The sequence below is a fragment of the Castor canadensis genome, chromosome 1 (assembly GCF_047511655.1).
Source record: "Castor canadensis chromosome 1, mCasCan1.hap1v2, whole genome shotgun sequence".
NCBI classification, from domain to species: domain Eukaryota; kingdom Metazoa; phylum Chordata; class Mammalia; order Rodentia; family Castoridae; genus Castor; species Castor canadensis.
In genome coordinates this window covers 164,840,666-164,861,060 of record NC_133386.1, presented here as the reverse complement: position 1 = coordinate 164,861,060, position 20,395 = coordinate 164,840,666, and the positions used below count along the sequence as shown (strand labels likewise).

The following is a 20,395-nucleotide window of genomic DNA, read 5'->3' as shown; positions in this document are numbered from 1 at the left end:
ACTTTTTGGAAAGAAGTATTCCAAAGTATTTGTTTGTATTTTATTTTCTACTGTAATTTATGCCCTTCTAAGTATTATTCAGCTTCTACACAGTACCCCACAAGATGAAATTTGACAACTGTTAAGATCTGAGTTTATTTTCTTTTACCCCTTGTCCTCACTGTCTCTTGTCTTAATTTTATTCCTGAAGTTAATATTTCAGGAAAGATTGCTCGCATTTTCACTCCATCATTCTTACCAGTCTAACCCTTGCTGTATGTATTAATGTAACTTTAGACAAAAAAAACCAACTTTGACCTTCTGGAATCAAATTTGGAAAGAAAGTAGTTATACTAGCTAAGGTTGAAAGTTTTATCTTCTTGTGCTTGACTTTCTGATGAAAAGTCACTTTGCATTGCTCGTAAGTTTAATTTTTGAACTAAGAACTGACAAATGCCAACAATACTAAGAAACAATTTTTGATGCCTTGGTCTGATGAAAGTCTTTAATACCTTAGCACACATTTCATTTCAGTAAAGTTTCCTTACAGTTAATTGTGTGTCAAACATTGAGTTAGTGCTAAAGGTATCACTTGGATTAGTATACCATTTCTGTCAGCAAGGAACTCAGTATAATAATGAAATGCACAAACTTCAAAAGATAACCTGACTAGTCGTTATAAGTAGAGTAAACATGTAAATTATGAGTTGTATAAGGGAAAAATAGTTTCTGCTGGGTATAGAGGGGGTAGGGGGGAGAGGGAGGGGGCGGAGTGGGTGGTAAGGGAGGGGGTGGGGGCAGGGGGGAGAAATGACCCAAGCCTTGTATGCACATATGAATAAAAAAAAAATTATGAGTTGTAAATTCCCTGTTTAGGCATACATTATCAGTATAAAGTGCTAAACACTCTTTTTTTTGAAATGATACAACTAAACCTTTCTTTTTCCTTCTCTTTATCTGTCAAAGGAGTCTATGTAAATAATATTTGTATCTAGCATTAGTTGCCTAACTAATAAGAAAAGGAATTTTCAGCCCCTCTTCTCCTAACTCTTTTCTTCTGTTTCTCTGCCAAATGAGTTTGTGTAAATAATAGTATTTGGATCTAGCCTTAGTTGCCCAACTAATAAGAAATGGAATTTTCAGGGCTTATTCTTGCCTTTTACAAGAATATTTTTGCCTTTTGCAAGGAGAGCTCTATATAGTCTTATTAAAATTATAGTCTTTCACCTAATAAATTAGCTAGCATTTGTTGCCCTTAACGCAGAGAAACTAAAACAGATACCTTAAAAGCAACAAAAGACAATAGGAAAAGGGGACCAGGAACAAGAGAAAAGGTTAGATCAAAAAGAATTAATCTAGAAGGTAACACACTTGCACAGGAAATCAATGTGAGTCAACTCCCTGTATAGCTATCCTTATCTCAACCAGCAAAAACCCTTGTTCCTCCCTATTATTGCTTATACTCTCTCTTCAACAAAATTAGAGATAAGGCCAAAATAGTTTCTGTTGGGTATTGAGGGGGGGAGAGGGAGGGGGCAGAGTGGGTGGTAAGGGAGGGGGTGGGGGGAGAGGGAGGGGGTGGAGTGAGTGGTAAGGGAGGGGGTGGGGGCAGGGGGGAGAAATGACCCAAGCCTTGTATGCACATATGAATAATAAAATAATAAAAAAAATAAAATTATAGTCTTTAACGGCTGTACAACCCAGTAAACAAACAATAGTGTCTTTAAAACTGCAAGTGTTACCATTAGTGTTAGAATCTTCAACAAAAAAGTAGAAATTCCCTTACTGTGTGTTATAAAGTAACACAATTTTTTTAAGAGAGAGAATTTGTTTATGAGAGGAGTATTTCCACTCTGCTTTACAAATGGGCCATTCAAAATGCAAAACTGGCTCATTTGTGTGTGAAGTAAAGTAATTATTTTGTTTTATTTTAAGTCCTGGGATTGAGAACTGATGAGGTACTGGCAGTGAGAGCAGAGAGCTTAGGAGAGGGGACTTCTCCCTAAAACTGCAGAGAGGTTGTCAGATCAAGGGGGAGAAGGGATTATAGTAGGAGTGGTGGCTGTAAGGAAGGAGGAACAAGTTAGTAGATCCAGTGAGAACGGTAAGAAATACAAAAATGGCAGTCCAAAACAGAAGCGATTTGGCCTAGGCTGACTGTCAACAGAACAAAAAGTCAGGCAATGGAAAACAAAGAAGATGCATGCAGAAAGAAAGGGTTAGGTAGGAAGGGAAGGAAGTAGTCCTGAGTGAACAATTTTGAAAGGAACTGTGGCTGCAGTTGTTTCTTGCTGCTTTTCTTTGAGGAAATAGTCATTGAGCTACTACAAAAAACATAATTCTGCTTAGGCCACCATTTCTGACAGCAAGGAGTTCAATATGACAATGACAATGAGATACATATGTCTTAGTTTCACTGGCTTATGCCAGCAATGGGGAAGAATGGGATGTGGTAAAAACAGCTTCCATCTGAGTTGGATTAGCTTGAGGATGGGGAAGTGGGGATGCCTTACATGGCATAGTCTTAACTAAAAAATATATTTATTATTGCCATGCCTACTTATACAATGGTAGCTTATATAAAGTTTGGGGAGTTGGACTTTATTCTCTTTAAAGATCATATTGTTAGATAAATATGGCTGCTTTTTGGCCATAATTTGTACCATTTTGGGAGAGCATTCATCTCCTTTGAACTGTTGTTGGCATGTATAGATTGTTTTGTTCCCTCAGTTGTTGTTTGAACTGAGGGCCTACTACTTGCTATGCAGGCACTCTGTCACTATGTTACCTTATTTGTAATGTCTGGTTTCTCCTCAGTCTGTTCCTTGCTCTTAATGGAATTTTTATTGGTCTGGATTACTTAGAAGAAGCTAACTCAGGTATTTACATTCATCCATATATAGCAGTCGCCAAAGACAATTTTCTATAAAGTAAAATCTTGAATCAGTTTAGAACTAAATGCCTAGAATACTGCCTTGCACATTTTGTTATTCAAGAAAGATATTCTCTTTTATTGGCAGAAATTGTAGTTGTTTGGGGATTTACTCTGTAGGATACATGCTTGATGTATCCTAACATTCTAACTTTACAGGCAGGTATAGTTTACAATGACTACTTTCCATTGGGTTAAATTATGTCATGAGATTCAGATAAATCTCTTTAAAACTTTTTGAAGGGACTTTGGAAAGTTATTATTGTTAATTTATTAATTTTCTGGTAGGGTGGTATGGACTTTTATGGTATAACCTTATAAAAACTGCATAGCTCCAAATCAAAGGTTTAAATCTTCATACACAGTTTACATTTTTATATTCTCTCCACATCTTGTCTTTTCACAAAATTGACAGTGGGAGTTCTTTCCCAGACTTTAGCTTTCATCACTGGGGCATTAGGGTTACTGAGCATTTCATATACTTGCATGAAAGAAAAAAACTTTCTAGAAGATGTGCTGACAAAATAATGGCAAGCATCTGAGAAAATGCAGATGTGGAAATGATGTACACTTTTGTAACTTGATTGATTACCATTCTGATTTAGTTAAACATGTTTGTAATTATGAAATGCTGCAATAATTATTACATTCATCTGATGTTCTATGGTCCTGAAAAAAATCTAGGCATTCATGTAATTGACTTGGTGGGGATGGTACTGGAGGTTGACTCAGAGCCCCAAGATTGTTAGTGGCACTTGAATCATGACCCTAGACCCTACCCACTTCTTTTTTGTTTTTAGTTATTTTGGAATAGATATCACATGTTTTCTGCCAACAAGTCTGGACTGTGATCCTTTTATTTATGCTTCCCATGTATTTGGGAGACAGGAGTATTCTAACATGCCTAGCTATTGGTTAAGATGGAGTCACACTGACTTTTTTGCCCAGGCTGGCCTCCAACTGTCATTCTCCCAATCTCTGCTTCCTTAGTAGCTAGGATTATAGGCATGAACCACTGCGTCTGGTCTTAGGAAAGCATTTATTCATTCAGCATTTACTCTTTGCCAACTACATATGAAGAATGAATGCAATGCTGGAATCTATTATTTTTAATTCTTCCAACCAACCACTTAACCTTTGAGATGACAGCCAAGAACTGAAAAGAGTTACTCTTGTTTCTTATTTTAGATGCCTACATTTAAAATTCTCCAAAATAATAGCTCTATTTGATAGATTACTATTTTTTTTAGTGGTACTGGGGCTTGAACTTAGGGCCTTATTCTTGCTAAGCAGGTTCTCTACCATTTGAGCCAGTCTGACAGCCCATGTAACTCTTATTTGAATGGAAGTGTTAGGTAAGTATTTGTTTTCTGAGGCAGGCATGTTTAAAGTGGCACCACCAACCAGCTATTCTTGTTTTGGTATCTAAGCAAAAGCCATCACAAGATTCTTTGACAAATCTGCTTAAGAAGCAGTTTACCTTGCACCAACTTTCCTTTCCCTACCCCCTTTCCATTTTTGACAATCCCTCTTTTACATTTTATTGTCTTCATTTATATAGTCTACTCATGTACTCACTAATCATTTAGTTTTCAAACCAAGAATAAGATACTTTGTCAATGGAGAAACAGAGATCGGAACAATAGGGACTTTGTTTAAGGCTGCTACTGTTTCCATCATGAGGATCAGTCATGTCCAGACAAAAACAACATAGAAAGAAGAACATGTTAGGTGCACATTAGTTGTGAGAGTTTAGAGGATGTAAAGCACCCAAGTTCTACTGCAGCTGAGACCTGTTTGTCTTGAAGTATCTCTTCATCTCAACCAGATACTCTCAACTTTGGCTACATGCGAGAATTACCTGCCAAGTTTTTTTAAAAGATACAGTCCAATTAAAGAAAAGCCTCTGGAGACAGAACCCTTTTGTCTGTATTTTAAAAACTGCCTATTCCAACACGTAGTTCAAGTTGAGATGTACCATTGTAGGTATCCCTTAGAATACTAGGGGACATTCCTGAGTATTCTTTTAAATTTCATGTTACTCAAACTTCAGTATTACTTTCTCATATTACTGTAAAGAGGAGAGGAACAGAGGGATAACTTCATACAAAATATTTAGTTATCTCATTATCTTAACAACAACGACAACAACAAAATACAAGCAAACAAAACAATGACTGCAGTCACAGTTCTGGAGGTAGAGAATTAAAAATTGCCAAAAAAAAAAAAAAAGGAGAGATTTTGGTAATGAGTTGTGGATACAGGGATAAGGTGGCAAACAGAAAGCATTTCCTGACATATGTAGAGAAAGAAGGCAAGATGGAAGAGGATCAGCCTCTCTAGTTAGATGGAATGTCGAGGATAAAGAAAATGGAAAAGTAGGAGTTTCTGATTTGTTTTGACAACAGACCTTTCATATTTATTCCAATAAATTTCACAATATTAGGTTACTGGCCAAGTTATTAAGCCCTTTTATGGGACTTGTAGAAACAAAACAAACAAAAGACAAATCATAAATCAGTACTAAGATTCTGTCCCTGAGTGGATAGATCTAGGGAACTCCAAAAAAGAGTCCCAAAATTTGATCACTATTATGAAATTGTGAAGTGCATTGGAATAGATGCAAAAAGCTTTCTGTTAGCAAATAAAAACTGAGTAAAATAACGTAGAAGAAATTTATTCTGAAGTGTTCTGTTTAATTCCAGCATCTGAAAGCAACTTTTCCATGTTCTTTTTTCTTTTATTAGTAATAATTTAACAGAAATATGGAGAAGTAAACCCAGATTTATACTGTCTGATTCTTTTATTACTACTCATGAGAACTTGGATTGCAAATAAATTCTATGGGTTTCAGATTCCTTAACAGTGAACTGAAGGATAGTATCTATTTCAGAGATCTTAGAATAACTAAAGAACAAATAATATACTTGAGTATTATAATAATTTCCTTTTCTGCTATCATTTTAATCTCTAAGGCATCACAAATCCTTGCAAATGATGGGGACATACAAATTTTATATAAGGCAATATGCTAATGGTATAAGTAAGTTCTTAGTCTGGGGAGGGGTCTAGGTTTTTCCAAATCTAAATATGGTAGTATCTTTTGCCATGAATAAACTTGCTCAAATTATTGAAGCCAAGTGATTGCACGTTCTTGAGCTTTTGTCTAGGGCTTACTCTAGATTAGGGGTGGCAAACTCCTAGAGGGACTCTTGCAGGTTTGGGATGAGAAGAGGACTTGGGCAAACTCGTCAAGGTAGAGCTTCTGCTTATGTCAAACAGATTTTTGTCATGTTGAGTTTCAGCTCAATTGTTGCTAGACTTGATTTTTCAGAAAAAGATAGATCCACATAAATTTAAAGTCTCCCAGTTTTTAAGTGTTGACAACTAATTCCATTTTCTTTCAACATCATGTAGGCCAAATCAAATACATCTAAATATAGCCTGTGTGCTACCAGTTTGCAATCTGTGGATTTTGAAGGTCCCTTTCAGTTCTGGTGCTCTCAACTATATGAGTCCAAGAATAATTGTATCCGTCTTGCACAAGGTGATTTGAAATTCAATAATACCCCTCACTTCCAGATAAGTGTTTCCTGTTGTTACTATTTAACTTTCTATAACTAATGTTACTTTCTAGAAAATTCTTGATGAAAATAGCTTCTTGTTCCAAAGTTAAAATTAATTTATATTTCCTGTTACTTACTAAAGCACACAGGCTCAATTTTCTGGATGTTAGTTTTATCCTTTACTACATCTGGTGGCTGGTTTCAATTCCCCAGGATCCATTACTTTGTGACAACTCTTGAGAGGTAAAACTTAAAAAAAAAAAAAAAAAACACCCTTTTAACATTTATAAAATTGAGTACTTTACAAAACTCTTGAGAGAAACAGAATCTTCCATCCTGTGTTGTAGGCTGCATTGCATATCCCCAAATCCATGTGTTGAAACCCTAATGTATATGGAGATATGTCCTTTATGGAGGTAGTTAAGGTTAAATAAAGTAAGGGTAAGGTCTTAATTCAGTAAGACTAGGGAAGAAGAGGAAGAAAGAGTGAGTGTGCTATTCACAGAGGAAAGACCAGGTGGATCTACATGCTAGAAAAACAGGCTTCACCAGAAACTAATCCTGTCAGCACCTTGATCTTGGACTTTCATCTTGCAGATCTTTGCGAAAACAAATTTCTGTTGTTTAAGTTACACCGAATACGGCATTTTGCTATGACAGCTTGAGAAGTCTAACATGCCAGGCTGTAACCAGCCTTATGTCTTTGACCTTTTAGGTTTCTTAAAAATTATAATCATTCTCAGAAAAATAGTGTTTTAGCCTCCTCTTTCCATGTGGCTTTCTACGTAAGACATTATGGACATTTCTGTATCTTTAATCAAAAGAGTACCCCCCTCTGGGAAAGAAATACTAACAGTATTTGTGATGGCAAAATACAAAACATCTGGTGACTTACCCATAAAATGTGAGATATAGGAAACCGATCCTTTTCCCAAGTTTTGTAACTTCTCCTTGTTTGTCAGAGGCTCCAGTGAGCCTCACAATGCCTACTTTTTTGAGGCTGGAGAGCCACTCGTATGCTTGTTCATCATTTTTTAAGACATCTTCAAAATTTAGGGTAGGTAGCTGTAGCTCTGAGCCCCAATATTGATATTCTGTGAATTAATAAAAAAGAAACCAGGTGGAGTTATGTTGCTTTTATATAAAACAATAATCTTAGCAATAGGACTAGTTCATTGGAGTTGCTCTTTGAGATATCATGGAGTTAACCAAATACTAGTCATACCAGGAATGCCTGTCATCAGGCCTTCCTCCCTTGGAATCATGCCAGTGTATTATATGCCTCCTGTCCACTGTGTGGCCAAAGCTTGTTTTCAATATGCCTCATTTTCTCATCATTGCTTAGATGATGAATAGTTCTTGGTCTGTATGTCCCTGGAACTTCTTCTACCCAGAAACTGCTTAGAAGTAACCCTGAGATCTTGGGTGTGTTAGCAGTCAAGTTATATTGCTCAACTCCAAATAAATGATAAAACCGGAATGCAGGACTAGAACAGCATATGCTTATTTTGGAGGGAGGGTAGGTACAGCTCGTTCTTCCTTTTATTGTGCCTGATTAGAAACTATCTCTGGGATTAAGTTGTTCTTTGGGGTCAGCAAGAGCTGGCCATGGGGAAGGAAGAGTAAAGGTGGATTCTTGGAATGCATAGACCCTTTGGTGAGAGTGTGGCAGGGAATAGGGTCAAATGCCTTTCCTTAGCTCTTTCATTCCTGATGATTAAATGCTCATAAACATGTTTACTTGAGAAAATATAAAAGAAAACAAATATCAAAATAATTGGCTTGTAAAACAGGCTCTCCCAAAGGAAGTGGAACACAGAAGAAATATAATTTTGCCAAGGGAAACAATTGGGATACTAACAACAGCATTCAAGAGGGACTTAACGCTAGCTAATCCATTTGTTTTTTCTTTCTTGAGAGTGAAATTGCATGAGGATAGCGAACCTTCCTACCAAGTGACAGAATGAGAACTCATAATCTCAGTATCATCCTGAACACTGCTTACTTTTCTAACTGGGGAATATGTCATGTTTCGGAAACCAACCCCATAGCTCCCAAATTAAGAAGGAAGAATGAATCAGTGCCTCTTGCACTAAGTGGACCAGAACTCATTTCCTCTGATGTCAGCATGAAGTAGGAACATTTTTTTAGGAGTGAGATAGTAACTTTAGTAATGAAAAGATATATACATATACAGAGAAGTACTTTTTGTGCTTCTACCAGCTAGCTGCATGAGGACATTTTCAGTAGTGAGGAGGGGTGTGTGTGTATTAGGAATATCTAATTAGGCTATTAATGCACATATATTGCCAAAATTTCTAAGTTATTGAGCACAACAGCTTGCAAAACAGCCAGAATTTTTAAGGAGTAAATTACAGACTATAAATTAGGTTTCCCTAGCAGCTGCATTAATTCAATTAATATCCTTTAGTATTAAACACATTCTATAGGCTTGACTGAGTTGATGTTTCATCTCAGGAAGTCAAACTGATATCTAGCTACTGGTTCCTAATTTCTCATTTTAATTCTTTAATTTCTGTGGAACTAATAGACTAGTAACCAAGTCACCTTGGCAAAGAGAAGTTGGTAAGCACACAGACCATGTTGTATTAGCTCAGAGAAAGTTATGTGAGGCCATAAGACAATGAGGTATGAAGGTTTCAGGATAGCAATTATAATTGTTTTTTGGGGAAAGGAGGATGGTTTTACATACAGGTTCTTGGTATTTCTTGAGTGTATTATCCACCTAGGAATTATTTGTTGGCTTCTCTGTTCAATAAACCCAACATTTTACCATGTCACTATTGATAGGCAGTGAGTTTAAGGAGCTCACAGTCTATGGTAGAATCAGACACAATATGGTAAAAGATATTGTTGAAGTATGTTCAAAATACTATGGAGGTATTGATATTCTGATCTCTACCAAATGTTCTTTCTATGGTCCCCAGCTACTCCTTTACATGCATGGTGTTCCCAGGTCTGTTTCCAGTACCTCAAGTATTTCTTCTAAAATCAAGCAGAGTTGGCTTTATATGAAAGAAAGTCTTTTCAAAGATGCAATCTACTTGGCTTTATTTTGAATATTGAATATGTGGCTGTTTACTTTGATACTCCCATTTTCTCATTATATTTTAAATTCCCAGCTGACACCAATCACAATGGCCTGCAAAAAGAGGGTGATAAAATGTCACAAATATTGCATATCGACTGCCTAATTAGAAAGGTCATTTGGTTTCCAGTTAAGAGGAAAATGTCCTGGGTAAAATAATCAGTGTTACAAAGAATCACTATCTCGGGGGCAGGGGGGAGAAATGACCCAAGCCTTGTATGCACATATAAATAATAAAACAAACAAAATGAAACAAAACAAAAAGAATCACTATCTCCTTTTTAAAAAAACTGACTCCTAAGTGGACTATATCCCCAAACCTAAAGAAACACTGAAAACAGTGTGAAGCTTATTGTGCTTCAAGTGAAAAACAGGGGCCCATGGAATAGTAGAAGTAGATGAGATGTTAGATAATTGATTGATGTTTTTATATTTACTTCAGAATTTTTCATTCTCAGTTCTTATTATTGAACAAGAAGGGTTGTCTAAACTACACTGAAGATTCTGCTAGATTCTGGGTACTGTGATATCTGTGTAAGGACATATTTTCCATCCCATGAAGCTCGTTGGATAGAATTAGCTATTGTCAACCAGACATGGTGGTACATGCCTGTAATTCTAGCTACTTGAGAAGAAGAGCTAGGAGGACCATGGTTTGAGGCCAGCCTGGGCAAAAGCATGAGGCACTACATGAAAAACAAAGTCAAAGCGAAAGGGAGGAGGCATGTAGCTCTCGTGGTTATATACTTGCCCAGAAAGTTCAATTCCAGTACCATAAAAAGAGAAAGAAAAAAGCTGTTCTCTATATGGCTATTTATTGCAAATGTGTTTTCTTTATCACAAAGGTTTAGTAATTTATTAATGAACATCTATTACAACCAGCCTGAAGAGGCAGAGTAGTATATTCTGCAAAGGTGGGAATAGTCTGTATCTGCACAGTCCAGGGCTATAGCTATTAGCAACATATGGCCATTGAGACTTGATAAGTGGCTGCTTGAACTCAGAAACTAAACTTTTTTACTTTCTTTAATTTTAATTAACTTAAACTAAAATTTGAATCATTGTAGTAACTGGTACTGTATTAGACAGAATGCACACAGGTTGAACATGTTTGCAGAGAAGCCTGGGTTTGACTTATTGTCCTGCCTCTTATCAGCTAGTTTCTTGGCTACTACTCTGAGTTTCAGTCTCTTAATTTATAAAATCAGGACAATGCATGCCCAGCACGAAAATAATATAATAAAAAAAGAAAAAATAAAAACAAAACCAGGGCAGTTATATTTACCCTGTAGCTCTTTTATGATCATGCAATGAGATCATACAGGATGCCTTGAACAGTGCCTGGTACATGGAAGACTAATAATAATAGTTAATATTTGCTGAATGTTTTCTAGGAGTCAGGCCCAGGTCTTGATGCTTCTTTTAATCTTCATGACAAATACATGGGTTAGGTGTTTTCAGTATTGCCATGTTATAGAGAAAGGAACAGAGATCCAGGGCAGGGAGCTAATGATTTGCCAAGCTAATTAGTTAAATCCAGGGGACTGATCCCCAAGTCTGTAACTTGAACAAGTATACATAAACATTTGATGCCTTGAAATACTGTCACCACAGGTATTTTTATATCCTGTGTCTAAATGTCCAGAGCTTGTTCTGGAAAGGAAATTTAGATTCTAAAGAAAGCAGAGTGAGTTACAATGAGGAATGCTTTGTCTGAACTTGCTCAAGCATGTGTGCTTAAAGATAAATCTTGGCTCCTAGTCAGGATTTTCAATGCAGAGAAAATATCAGGAGTAGGGCTTACTGCTCGACACTGCAACAACATTGCTATTCACCTTGGCGAAATGAACCAAGGTTTTGCATTTTTAAAAATCAACTAGCTTCCTTTCCCTAACTCAGGCCAATGTATGTGGTGATAGGCTTTTTGGTTTTACTGGAGGCCAATGTCACCTTCCAGTTTCAGTGAGTATATAGCAAGGAAATAAAATTAATAGACATCAAAAGTATTTTCATATGATGGAATTAAGAGTTTTTATTATGACTCATGCATTCAAGAAGAATCTATTTAGGAATCATAGTATGTACATTTATATCATGTTTTAATGAACTTTTGTTTTTGACTTCTTTTCTCCATTATGAAACAATGTACATACATATACATACACTGTTTCTTTTCACAAGACAGAAAGCTGTAGATTCTTGTAATAAATGTTCCTCTTGATACATGTAAAATTAAGCATATTCACAGACTCCAGTAGAAAACAATGTCTAGCACAGTCCAAATTATAAATATTATTTAATTTTCGGGATTTTATTATCAGAGTGTGGTTACAATATGTTTGTTTATTTATTCATTTATTTTTGCAGTGCTGGTGGTTGAATCCAAGACCCTTTGCATGCTAGGAAAGTGCTCTATACCCCAGCCTGGTTACAATGGTTTTTAAGTTCTGCAGAGTTCACAATTTTTTTAAACAGTAGCTCTTACTTTGGAGTGCTCTGTCGAAGGTTTTCTGAAATCAGGGACTAAGGGTCACAGCCCATCAAAGAACCTATGCTTGAACGTAAGCCACACACACACCCCATTATTATTGATTGTGACGTTCAGAGCCAGTTTCTAAATTCATCACATTGTCTTGAATGTCAAATAATCTAATTTTTAGGGAGAAGTCATACTGTATTTCATTAAACCCATCTGGAAAATCACTCTGTGGTATCTGCACAGAATATTAAACATTTACATCAAGAGAGTAATTTAAAGCATTTTCCCTCAATTGCAAAACACAACTGTTGGGGAACCAAAAGAAAATACATTGACTAGTATAAATCATTTGTGGGGAGAACACATTAAAAACCAACTTAAAATTCTCACTTGTGTCTGTATACATAAACAGAATGGAAAATGATGGAATATCTAAGGTATGAACCACCCTCACTAATTTAATTTATGGTCTTGCTAATAAATATTTCCTCTAACATGTGCTTCACACATCATAAAATTCATGAACAGGCTACATGCTGGCTTTCAAGGAACCATTTGTACAAGGTTTCCTTCTGAGGGTTAAGCACCACATTCCCTTGTCCTGAGTTATATTTCAGAAAGGAAAAGACACAAAGAAGTTCTTTAGTTAAAGATTCGTGAGGGGAGCATGCTGGTTTTCAAGGTGTTATTTTTAGAGTTTAGGATCTTCTGTGCCCCTGCACCAAAATGAACTTTTGGCTCTGAACTGCCTTATCTTAAGTGCAGGACATCAGCCAATCTTACTGCCTTTCCTAGAAACACATTCTAAGGGCCCTGCTGAAAACAAAATCTGATGCTGAATAGAGGAAAGATAGCTGAGAAGATGGAAATGGAGTTTTGACTTTCTTTTCCTCCCTTCAGGGATTTTGCCTTTTTCAATGCTTTTTTACTTTTTGGGGATAGTACTGGAGTTTGAACTCAAGGCCGTATGCTTGCTAGGCAAGTGCTCTATCATTTGAGCTAAGCCTCTAATCCTGTTTTGCTTTAGTTATTTTTTCAGGTAAGGTCTCCTGTTTTTGCCAGGGCCTTAGATTATGATCCTCCTACCTATGATTCCCGTGTAGCTGTGATCATAATCACCAGCCACCATGCTCAGCTTATTGGTTGAGATTGGGTCTCACTAATTTTTGCCTCTGCTGACCTTAAACCACAATCCTCCCAGTCTCTGCCTCCTGAATAGCTGGGATTACAGCTGTGTGTCACTGCACCCAGTTGCTCTTTACTTCTTATCTAGTGAACTTTGCATGTCTTTCAAGATTCTGGTCACTCGTCCTCTCTTACTGAGACGTTCCTGAGATGAGAAATTAAATGGCAGTGTCCCTGGAAGCACAAACAGGAGGTAGGGGAGTAGAACATGGAAGAAGGCCTTTAGAGGAATTTTAGTGGATGGGTTGCTGCTTTTGGCAATAGAGGCTGATCACTGCTGGACCTCATGGAGACACTGAAGAATATGCAGAAGAGGTGTCCCAGCCATGGGGCAAGGACACTGAGGGACATAGGCCAGCCACACCCACACCTCCTGGTGAAGCACTACTCCTCTGGACATTCCGTCTTAGGTCTTTCTGGCCAGTGGTGCTCTCTCATACAGAAAGAGAGGGGCAGGTCTGTGGTAGAAAGCTGATGGCACATAGGGGATGAGGTGAACTGATAGCCTGTGCAATGTCTTGCTTCTAGAAACCTCTTGGGTCTGCTAAGGGTGGGTTAGGTGTCTATCATCTTTGCTCTCCCCACTCCCCAGGACTGGTGCACACCTCAGTCACAGTGCTTATGTCTTTATGTTGAAGTCTGATTCAACAGGTACTTATTGAAAGACTTGTTAGGGTGTTGGTGTGGTGGTGCATGCTTGTAATCCCAGCTATTTGGGAGGTAAAGGCAGGAGGATTTCAAGTTGGGAGCTACCAGGAAAAGTTAGCAAGACCCTATCTAAAAAACAAATACAAACAAAAAAGGGCTCAAGTGGTAGAGCACTTGCCTAGCAAGCAGAAAGCCCTGGGTTCAATCCCAGGACACCAAAAAGAAAAGGAAAGAAAAAAGACAGAGAGACAAAGGAAGGAAGGAAGGAAGTAGGGAGGCAGGGAGTGAAGGGAGGAAGGAAGGAAGGGAAATAGGAGGATGAGAGGGAGGCAGAGAAAGAAGGAAGGAAGGAGGGAGAGAGGATGAAGAGTGGGAAAAAAGGAAAGAGGGATGGAAGGAAGGAAGGAAGGGAAAGAAAAGGAAAAAGGAGAATGAGAGGGAAGGAGAGAAAGAAGGAAGGAAGGAAGGGAAAAACCCTATCTTGAAAATAACCAACACAAAAAATGATTGGCAGAGTGGCTCAAATGGTGCAGTGCCTGCCTAGCAAGCATGAAGCCCTTAGTTAAAATCTCAGTACCTCCAAAATAATTGTGTTAAGTGCTTATGGGGGTACAGGATTGGCCTATAACAATGGTCAACAACCTCTGGGAACTATTTTGATGTGGCAGAACTTTGTTTTTGCATCTTCCACTAGGCTTTAAATTCTCAGGAACTGGGGATCATGCCACTGCCACTTATATTTATTTCCTCACCAATATTACTCCTTTTCCTCCTTCCCCCCGATATTTAGTCTAGGGCTGCTACCTACTAGGTTCTTAGAACATAAATATGTTCTAAGGCCTAAATAAATCTTTGCTTACCTTGTAATAATCACTAGGGACTAGATGTCTTCAAATTGGGACAGTGTTTGAGCACATCTTACTTAGTATTTTAAAAGATGAAGAAATCCATAAAATCCTTTCTCTAGATGACAAACTTACTGAGCTTTAAAAGTATCTTTGAGAATGTATAAATGAGGTTTTTAAACAAGTTTAAGCTAGTCAGAAGAAGAGAAACATATTTTCATTTTGAACTTTTAGGTGGTTGGAATTTCTATATGCTGCTCAGCCCTGTGACAGGAATGACTATCTAGCTGGAGAAAACAAGAACACATAAAACAATGAAGTGACACAGTGCATGATGAATAATTACAAATAATGGGAGCTAATGTTTATTGAACACTAGATTTCAGGCACTCTTCTAAGCACTTGATATGGATTAATTCATGTAACCCTTACAACAATTCCATAAGATAAACTCTATTACTGTTTCAATTGCACAGATAAGGAAGCAGGCACAAGGGCTTAAATGGCCCAAGATCACACAACTAACATGTATCAAAACTGGAGTACCCACACAATATGACATTGAATGAAGGAGCTTTATAGTGAAGAAAAATAAGCACCAAAGAATACAATAAAAAGAGCTTATCATTCCAGACTTCCCTAGAGTAGGTATGGGTGCTACCATCTGTCCTTGCTGTGGCTATCCACTATGATACCACAAAAAGGTTACAGAACACCATTTTGATCCCATTCGATTACATGGATGAACTCACATCTATGAATGGAGCACTTCAGACAAGCTCCACTTACCATAAGCTTCTTCCTTACAGTGAAGCACAATCTACCTTTGTCTCCTTCTTTTAAACCCCAATTCTGTTTTCCAGAATTACGCAGAATGTGAACGAACTGGAGACGTTCACATTCACAGCTACTATTATAAATTTCTCCAAGGCTGAGTAGTTTATTTCCTCTCCCATGTTGCTGCTTCATGCTGTATGGGAACCCCATCCTCCATAGTCTTTTCTGCTCTCCTTTAGATGATGGCTTCAAATGGGTTGATGCCTTATGACAACATTTATGTCTTGAATTGGACACAATATTGTAACTGTGGTCTGGCTTATGCCTGCATGGTGGACTCACTACTGTGTTTTTATTAATGCAGTGCATTTCTAATTGGTCTTTTTGGCAGCCTCAACTCTGTTGACTCATATGAACTTTACAGCCAACCAGAAAGATAAGAATTGCATGTTCGTCATATCTTCTCCTCCTGTGTTCAAACACTTCATTTCTGAACCAGGTTCATTGGAAAATTCCTAAGCACATGTGAAGATGAGTATGTGGGTCCTTCTAATAGGAATTTTGTGTCAAAGTTAATGACTTAAAGTCTGAAGGGGACAAATCTAAGCTCAAATATGAATTCCAATACTTCTTATTTCCATGTCCTTTAGAAAGCGAGAAACTCTAAGTTCAGCGTCTTCATCTGGAAAACACAGGTTGAAAATAACCTACACTGTTTATGTGAAATTTAAATGAGATTGTGTATGTAAAGAACTTAACATTCACTTTTGAACCAGAGCAGCTGATTTTGGAAAAAACACGAGACTTACTGCATGACAGCTCTTCTGTAGTTAACTAATCTTAAACTCCCCCACTCACTGTTCCTCATGTTGTCTATCTCAAACTCCCCATAGTTCCTCTTTTGCCTTAGAACCAGCTAATGACTTTCTTTCTTATTTCAGTGAAAAAATAGAAGCACTCAGATAAGAACTTCCATCTGCTTCCACCACAACATCAATGTGTCTATGTCTATATCCTTTTCAGCACTTGATGCTCTGGAGATATAAATGTACATTATTAATCACTTTCTCTACTAATATGTAAACTCCTAAGGGCCAGAGTCCTTTTCATGTTTTGCTCCCCAATGAGCCCCCAGCCCCAGTGCCTGGTACACAGTAGTCACTAATTAAGATAATGAATGAATAAATTCACAGTGTGTGATAGATGCTCGATGAATGGAGTCTACCACTAATACTTGTTATTCCCTAGATTTCAACTGTCTGTTGGGGTAGAGAGTGGAGTACACAGACAATGACCATTCAGAGCAATAACTGAGAGAGAAACCCACACACACAGCTATGACCACTGAAAAGAGAGGGGGGAGACATTCAATACTGCAAATGCTTTTAGTCAAACTTGGCTCTGTTACTTCTTTCTCTTTGGACTAGTTTTAGTTTCTATCAGCCTCATTTCCTACCATGTAAAATGGCCATAATAACAATACCACCATTGTGGAGTTATCATCAGGATTAAATGGGGTGATACATAATTAAACATGGATTGCAGTGACTGGCATACAGCAAATGCTTCAACATGTTAAGACAAACAGTGGGGTGGGAGTGGTGGAAGAGGTGTGGGAAGAAAGGCCTATGATGTAGTTTCGACAGAGCAGCGACAAAGGAGGTGGTGAGATATGGTTGGGTTGTGTATCATTTTGATGACAGGGCTAATACAGTGTTTTGTAAGTTGGATGGGTAGAATGCACCTGCATACTATAGAGTGAGAGGTGCCATCTGCTGAGATGGAAAAGGCTGTGTGTGAAGAAGGATTATTTTAGACCATCTGCTCCCATTAGAGGGCTCATCTCTCCTCTGGTTTTCCTTAGTTTTTTTTCTTATTTCTTGAAGTAAATCCTCCCCTCCCCCACTTTTTGGGTAGCGCTCAGGTTTAAACTCAGGGCCTCTTGCTTGCTAGGCAGACAGTCTATTATTTGAGTCACATTTCCAGCTGTTTTTACTTCAGTTATTTTTCAGATGGGGTGTTATACCACACCTGACTTGTTATTGGCTCCTCACTAACTTTTTCCTTGGGCTGGCCTAGAACCATGATTCTCCCAATCTCTGCCACCATGCCCAGTTTTCCTCTTGTTTTTATTTTTTTAATTTGTGGCACTGGGGTTTGAACTCAGGGGCTCTTACCACTTGAGTAACTCCACCAAGCCCCTCTTTTTGTATTGGGTATTTTTGAGAAAAGGTCTTTTTTTTTTTGCCTAGGCTGGGCTGACACTGTAATCCTTCTGATCTCTGCCTCCTGAATAGCTGTGATTATAGGCATGAGCCACCAGTGCTTGGATGTTTTCTTTTGGTTTTTTGAGACAGGGTCTCCCTATGTAGCCCAGGTTGGCCTTAGCCTCCTGAGTGCTGGGATTATAGGAGGATACCACCAGCCTGTCTGTTAATATATTAACTTCAATTTTGGTTATTCATCACATAGTTTTGTTGAGTGATTTATTTTGAGCTAAAACTGCCATTAAACCTTATTAGAGTAAAATTCTACAGACTTTATGCTTCCTGGATGTATAGATATAGTGTTTTCTTAGGTACTTGTCCTTTATCTTAGTTACTGAGATTATCTGCTTTCACAAGGGCATTATACCTAGTTTGGCTCTGGAATTTTTCTCTCCTAAATTCTAGCATGTATGTGACATAATATATCTGATGTGTTTGATATTTTCATTTATAACTATCCTGAACTACAAGATGACATAGCTGCTTTTTCCCAAGTCTGTTGGTCATTCCAACGTCATCAAATATTTCTATATCCTTGATTGTAATTAGGTTCAGGAATGACCACTCTTATCACTGCTTTTAAAATTCAATCTAAATGAAACTATTTGCAAGTAGATAAATTTTGACTAGGAATAAAAACAATGTCTGGATGACCAACTTCCTTTCATAGCAATAATTCACTTTTCAGACTCTCATAATTTTAATTAGAAATATAACATGATTGATTATTATTCATGTCAGAGGATCTCAAACGTAAGACATTATAATACCACTGCTGTTGTCCTCTCCTTCTATCCTTACCCAAATATTACTTACTGGCCCTCTGCTTTTCTGTTCTTAGTTCTCTAAATAAGAGGAAAAGGGAGGAAACGAAAAGGATTTTATGGGTTTTGAGGGCCCACAGTGTAATAGGTGCTGTGCTAAGCACAGTAATTACAGTTTATCACTTATTCTTCACACTCCAAAGCTGAGAGATGACATTGCTTCTTTTATATATAGAAAAAGAGAGGTTCAGATAGATCACTTATGAAACCAAGTTCATAGCACAGAGTCAAAGCTCTACTGACTCTAAAGCCTGTGCTCCTTTCATAAGGTCACATTGTTTTGTGGGTAAAGAGCTTTTGTCATATCTTACACTTTTCCCCTTACTTTTGTAACATATTCTAATGAAATTCCTTTTGAAAAAGAAGTGTTTCCATTGATATATTGCAGCCTTACATTTTAGTGAAATGACATCTCTTTTCTGTTCTTACTTTCCTTCTTATTTTTAGCTTGTGGTTTGGCTTAGGGCTAAACATAGGTTAGAATCATTGCTGAAGGGCTTCATTGGGATGTGAGTGGAACTTGTGGGATGGATAGGTAATGTTTGTCCAGAGAGAAAGAAAGGAAATAAGAAATCTGAGAAGCAGGCAGAGCTTGGGCAAACATTCACACGCTTGTTAGTGATACCAGATTGTGAGATGATTAGAAAGTCCCAGTGAAGACTTTAGGTTTTTATACTGCAAGCAATAGACACCAGGAATAAGCAGGAACTGGAGGAGGAGGTAAGATGGTCTTAGTTATTAGGTAGATAACTAGCAGAGCATGGGAGTGGACAGAGAGGACATGTTGTCTCAGTAATCCATGTACGAGATAATAAAATGCTCCAGCTAAGTTGTTGTTGAGAGGAACAACCGATCAGTCTTTCCCCATGCCTGTTGAATATCTGTTTTCTCTGTGCCAATGGACAATGTGCATGGAAATCTGAAAGCCAGTGGAAGCAAAGGAGAAAAGAATTTCAGCAAGACTCTGCACTTAAACTGGTTCAATAGTCAAGTGGGTCAAGGAACCTCTCAGGGTTGCTATAGTCATTTACAACAACTTTCAGGGGAGTTGTTGTATGCAGAGCAACCTCGCCATTCATCTAATATCGCATCACTTAAGGTGGACTGATATTATTATGCAGGTAAAGATTGTGAAGCATAGAAAGGTTAAATGACCTGCTCAGGGACACAGACCAAGGAAAGGGTCAAGTATATTCTTAATTTCAGTGGTAGCTAGACTGATTAAGTGCAGTTATGGGTTGAGAGAATTTTAAGAAGAAGAAAATAGCAAAGCTAGAGAATTCACTGCATAGAGTAGAGCTCAAACATTGTTTTTAAAATTTGTTCAGCTACAAATTAAGCAAGTCAATAGAATGTATAAATAATAATATCAAACAATGTTTAAATCTACTTTCAAAAACAAAAAAACAAACAAAAGAGATAGCCCACAGCTATCCCATGGGCACATTTGAAGTTTGGGCATGGGTTTAAAGGAAGAAAGGAGCATTATGAAAACACCTGCTACTTTTCTTTCTTTCATTTTTATTAGCACATATTCATTATATGGGGGAGGGGATTCATTTTGCCAATTCCCAGTAGCCTTACATTATACCTGCTACTTCTAAATTAAGGTTTGTAGTTCTATGCTCTATTATCTTGAAGAAGCAAAGCAGCATGAGGTAGTAGCTTTTGAATTCATTGTCCTTTTTGTTGTTGTTTTGACTAGTGAATTTACTGATATATTGGCACTAACAAAAATGGTAGGCCAAGTTTAGCCTTATATATAGGTTTGGTAAACGTGAAAT

General features: G+C 37.6%; 1 protein-coding gene across 2 annotated transcripts in view; it reads right to left on the bottom strand.

Annotated features, from left to right (window-relative positions):
- Window positions 1-20,395, bottom strand: part of Bbox1 (gamma-butyrobetaine hydroxylase 1) — a 76,547-nt gene that overhangs the window by 40,213 nt on the left and 15,939 nt on the right. For both annotated transcript variants that reach the window (XM_074043148.1, XM_020155253.2), the window contains exon 5: window positions 7,373-7,571. In XM_074043148.1, the coding sequence (XP_073899249.1) occupies window positions 7,373-7,571 (199 nt within the window). The remainder of the gene's footprint in view (window positions 1-7,372; window positions 7,572-20,395) is intronic.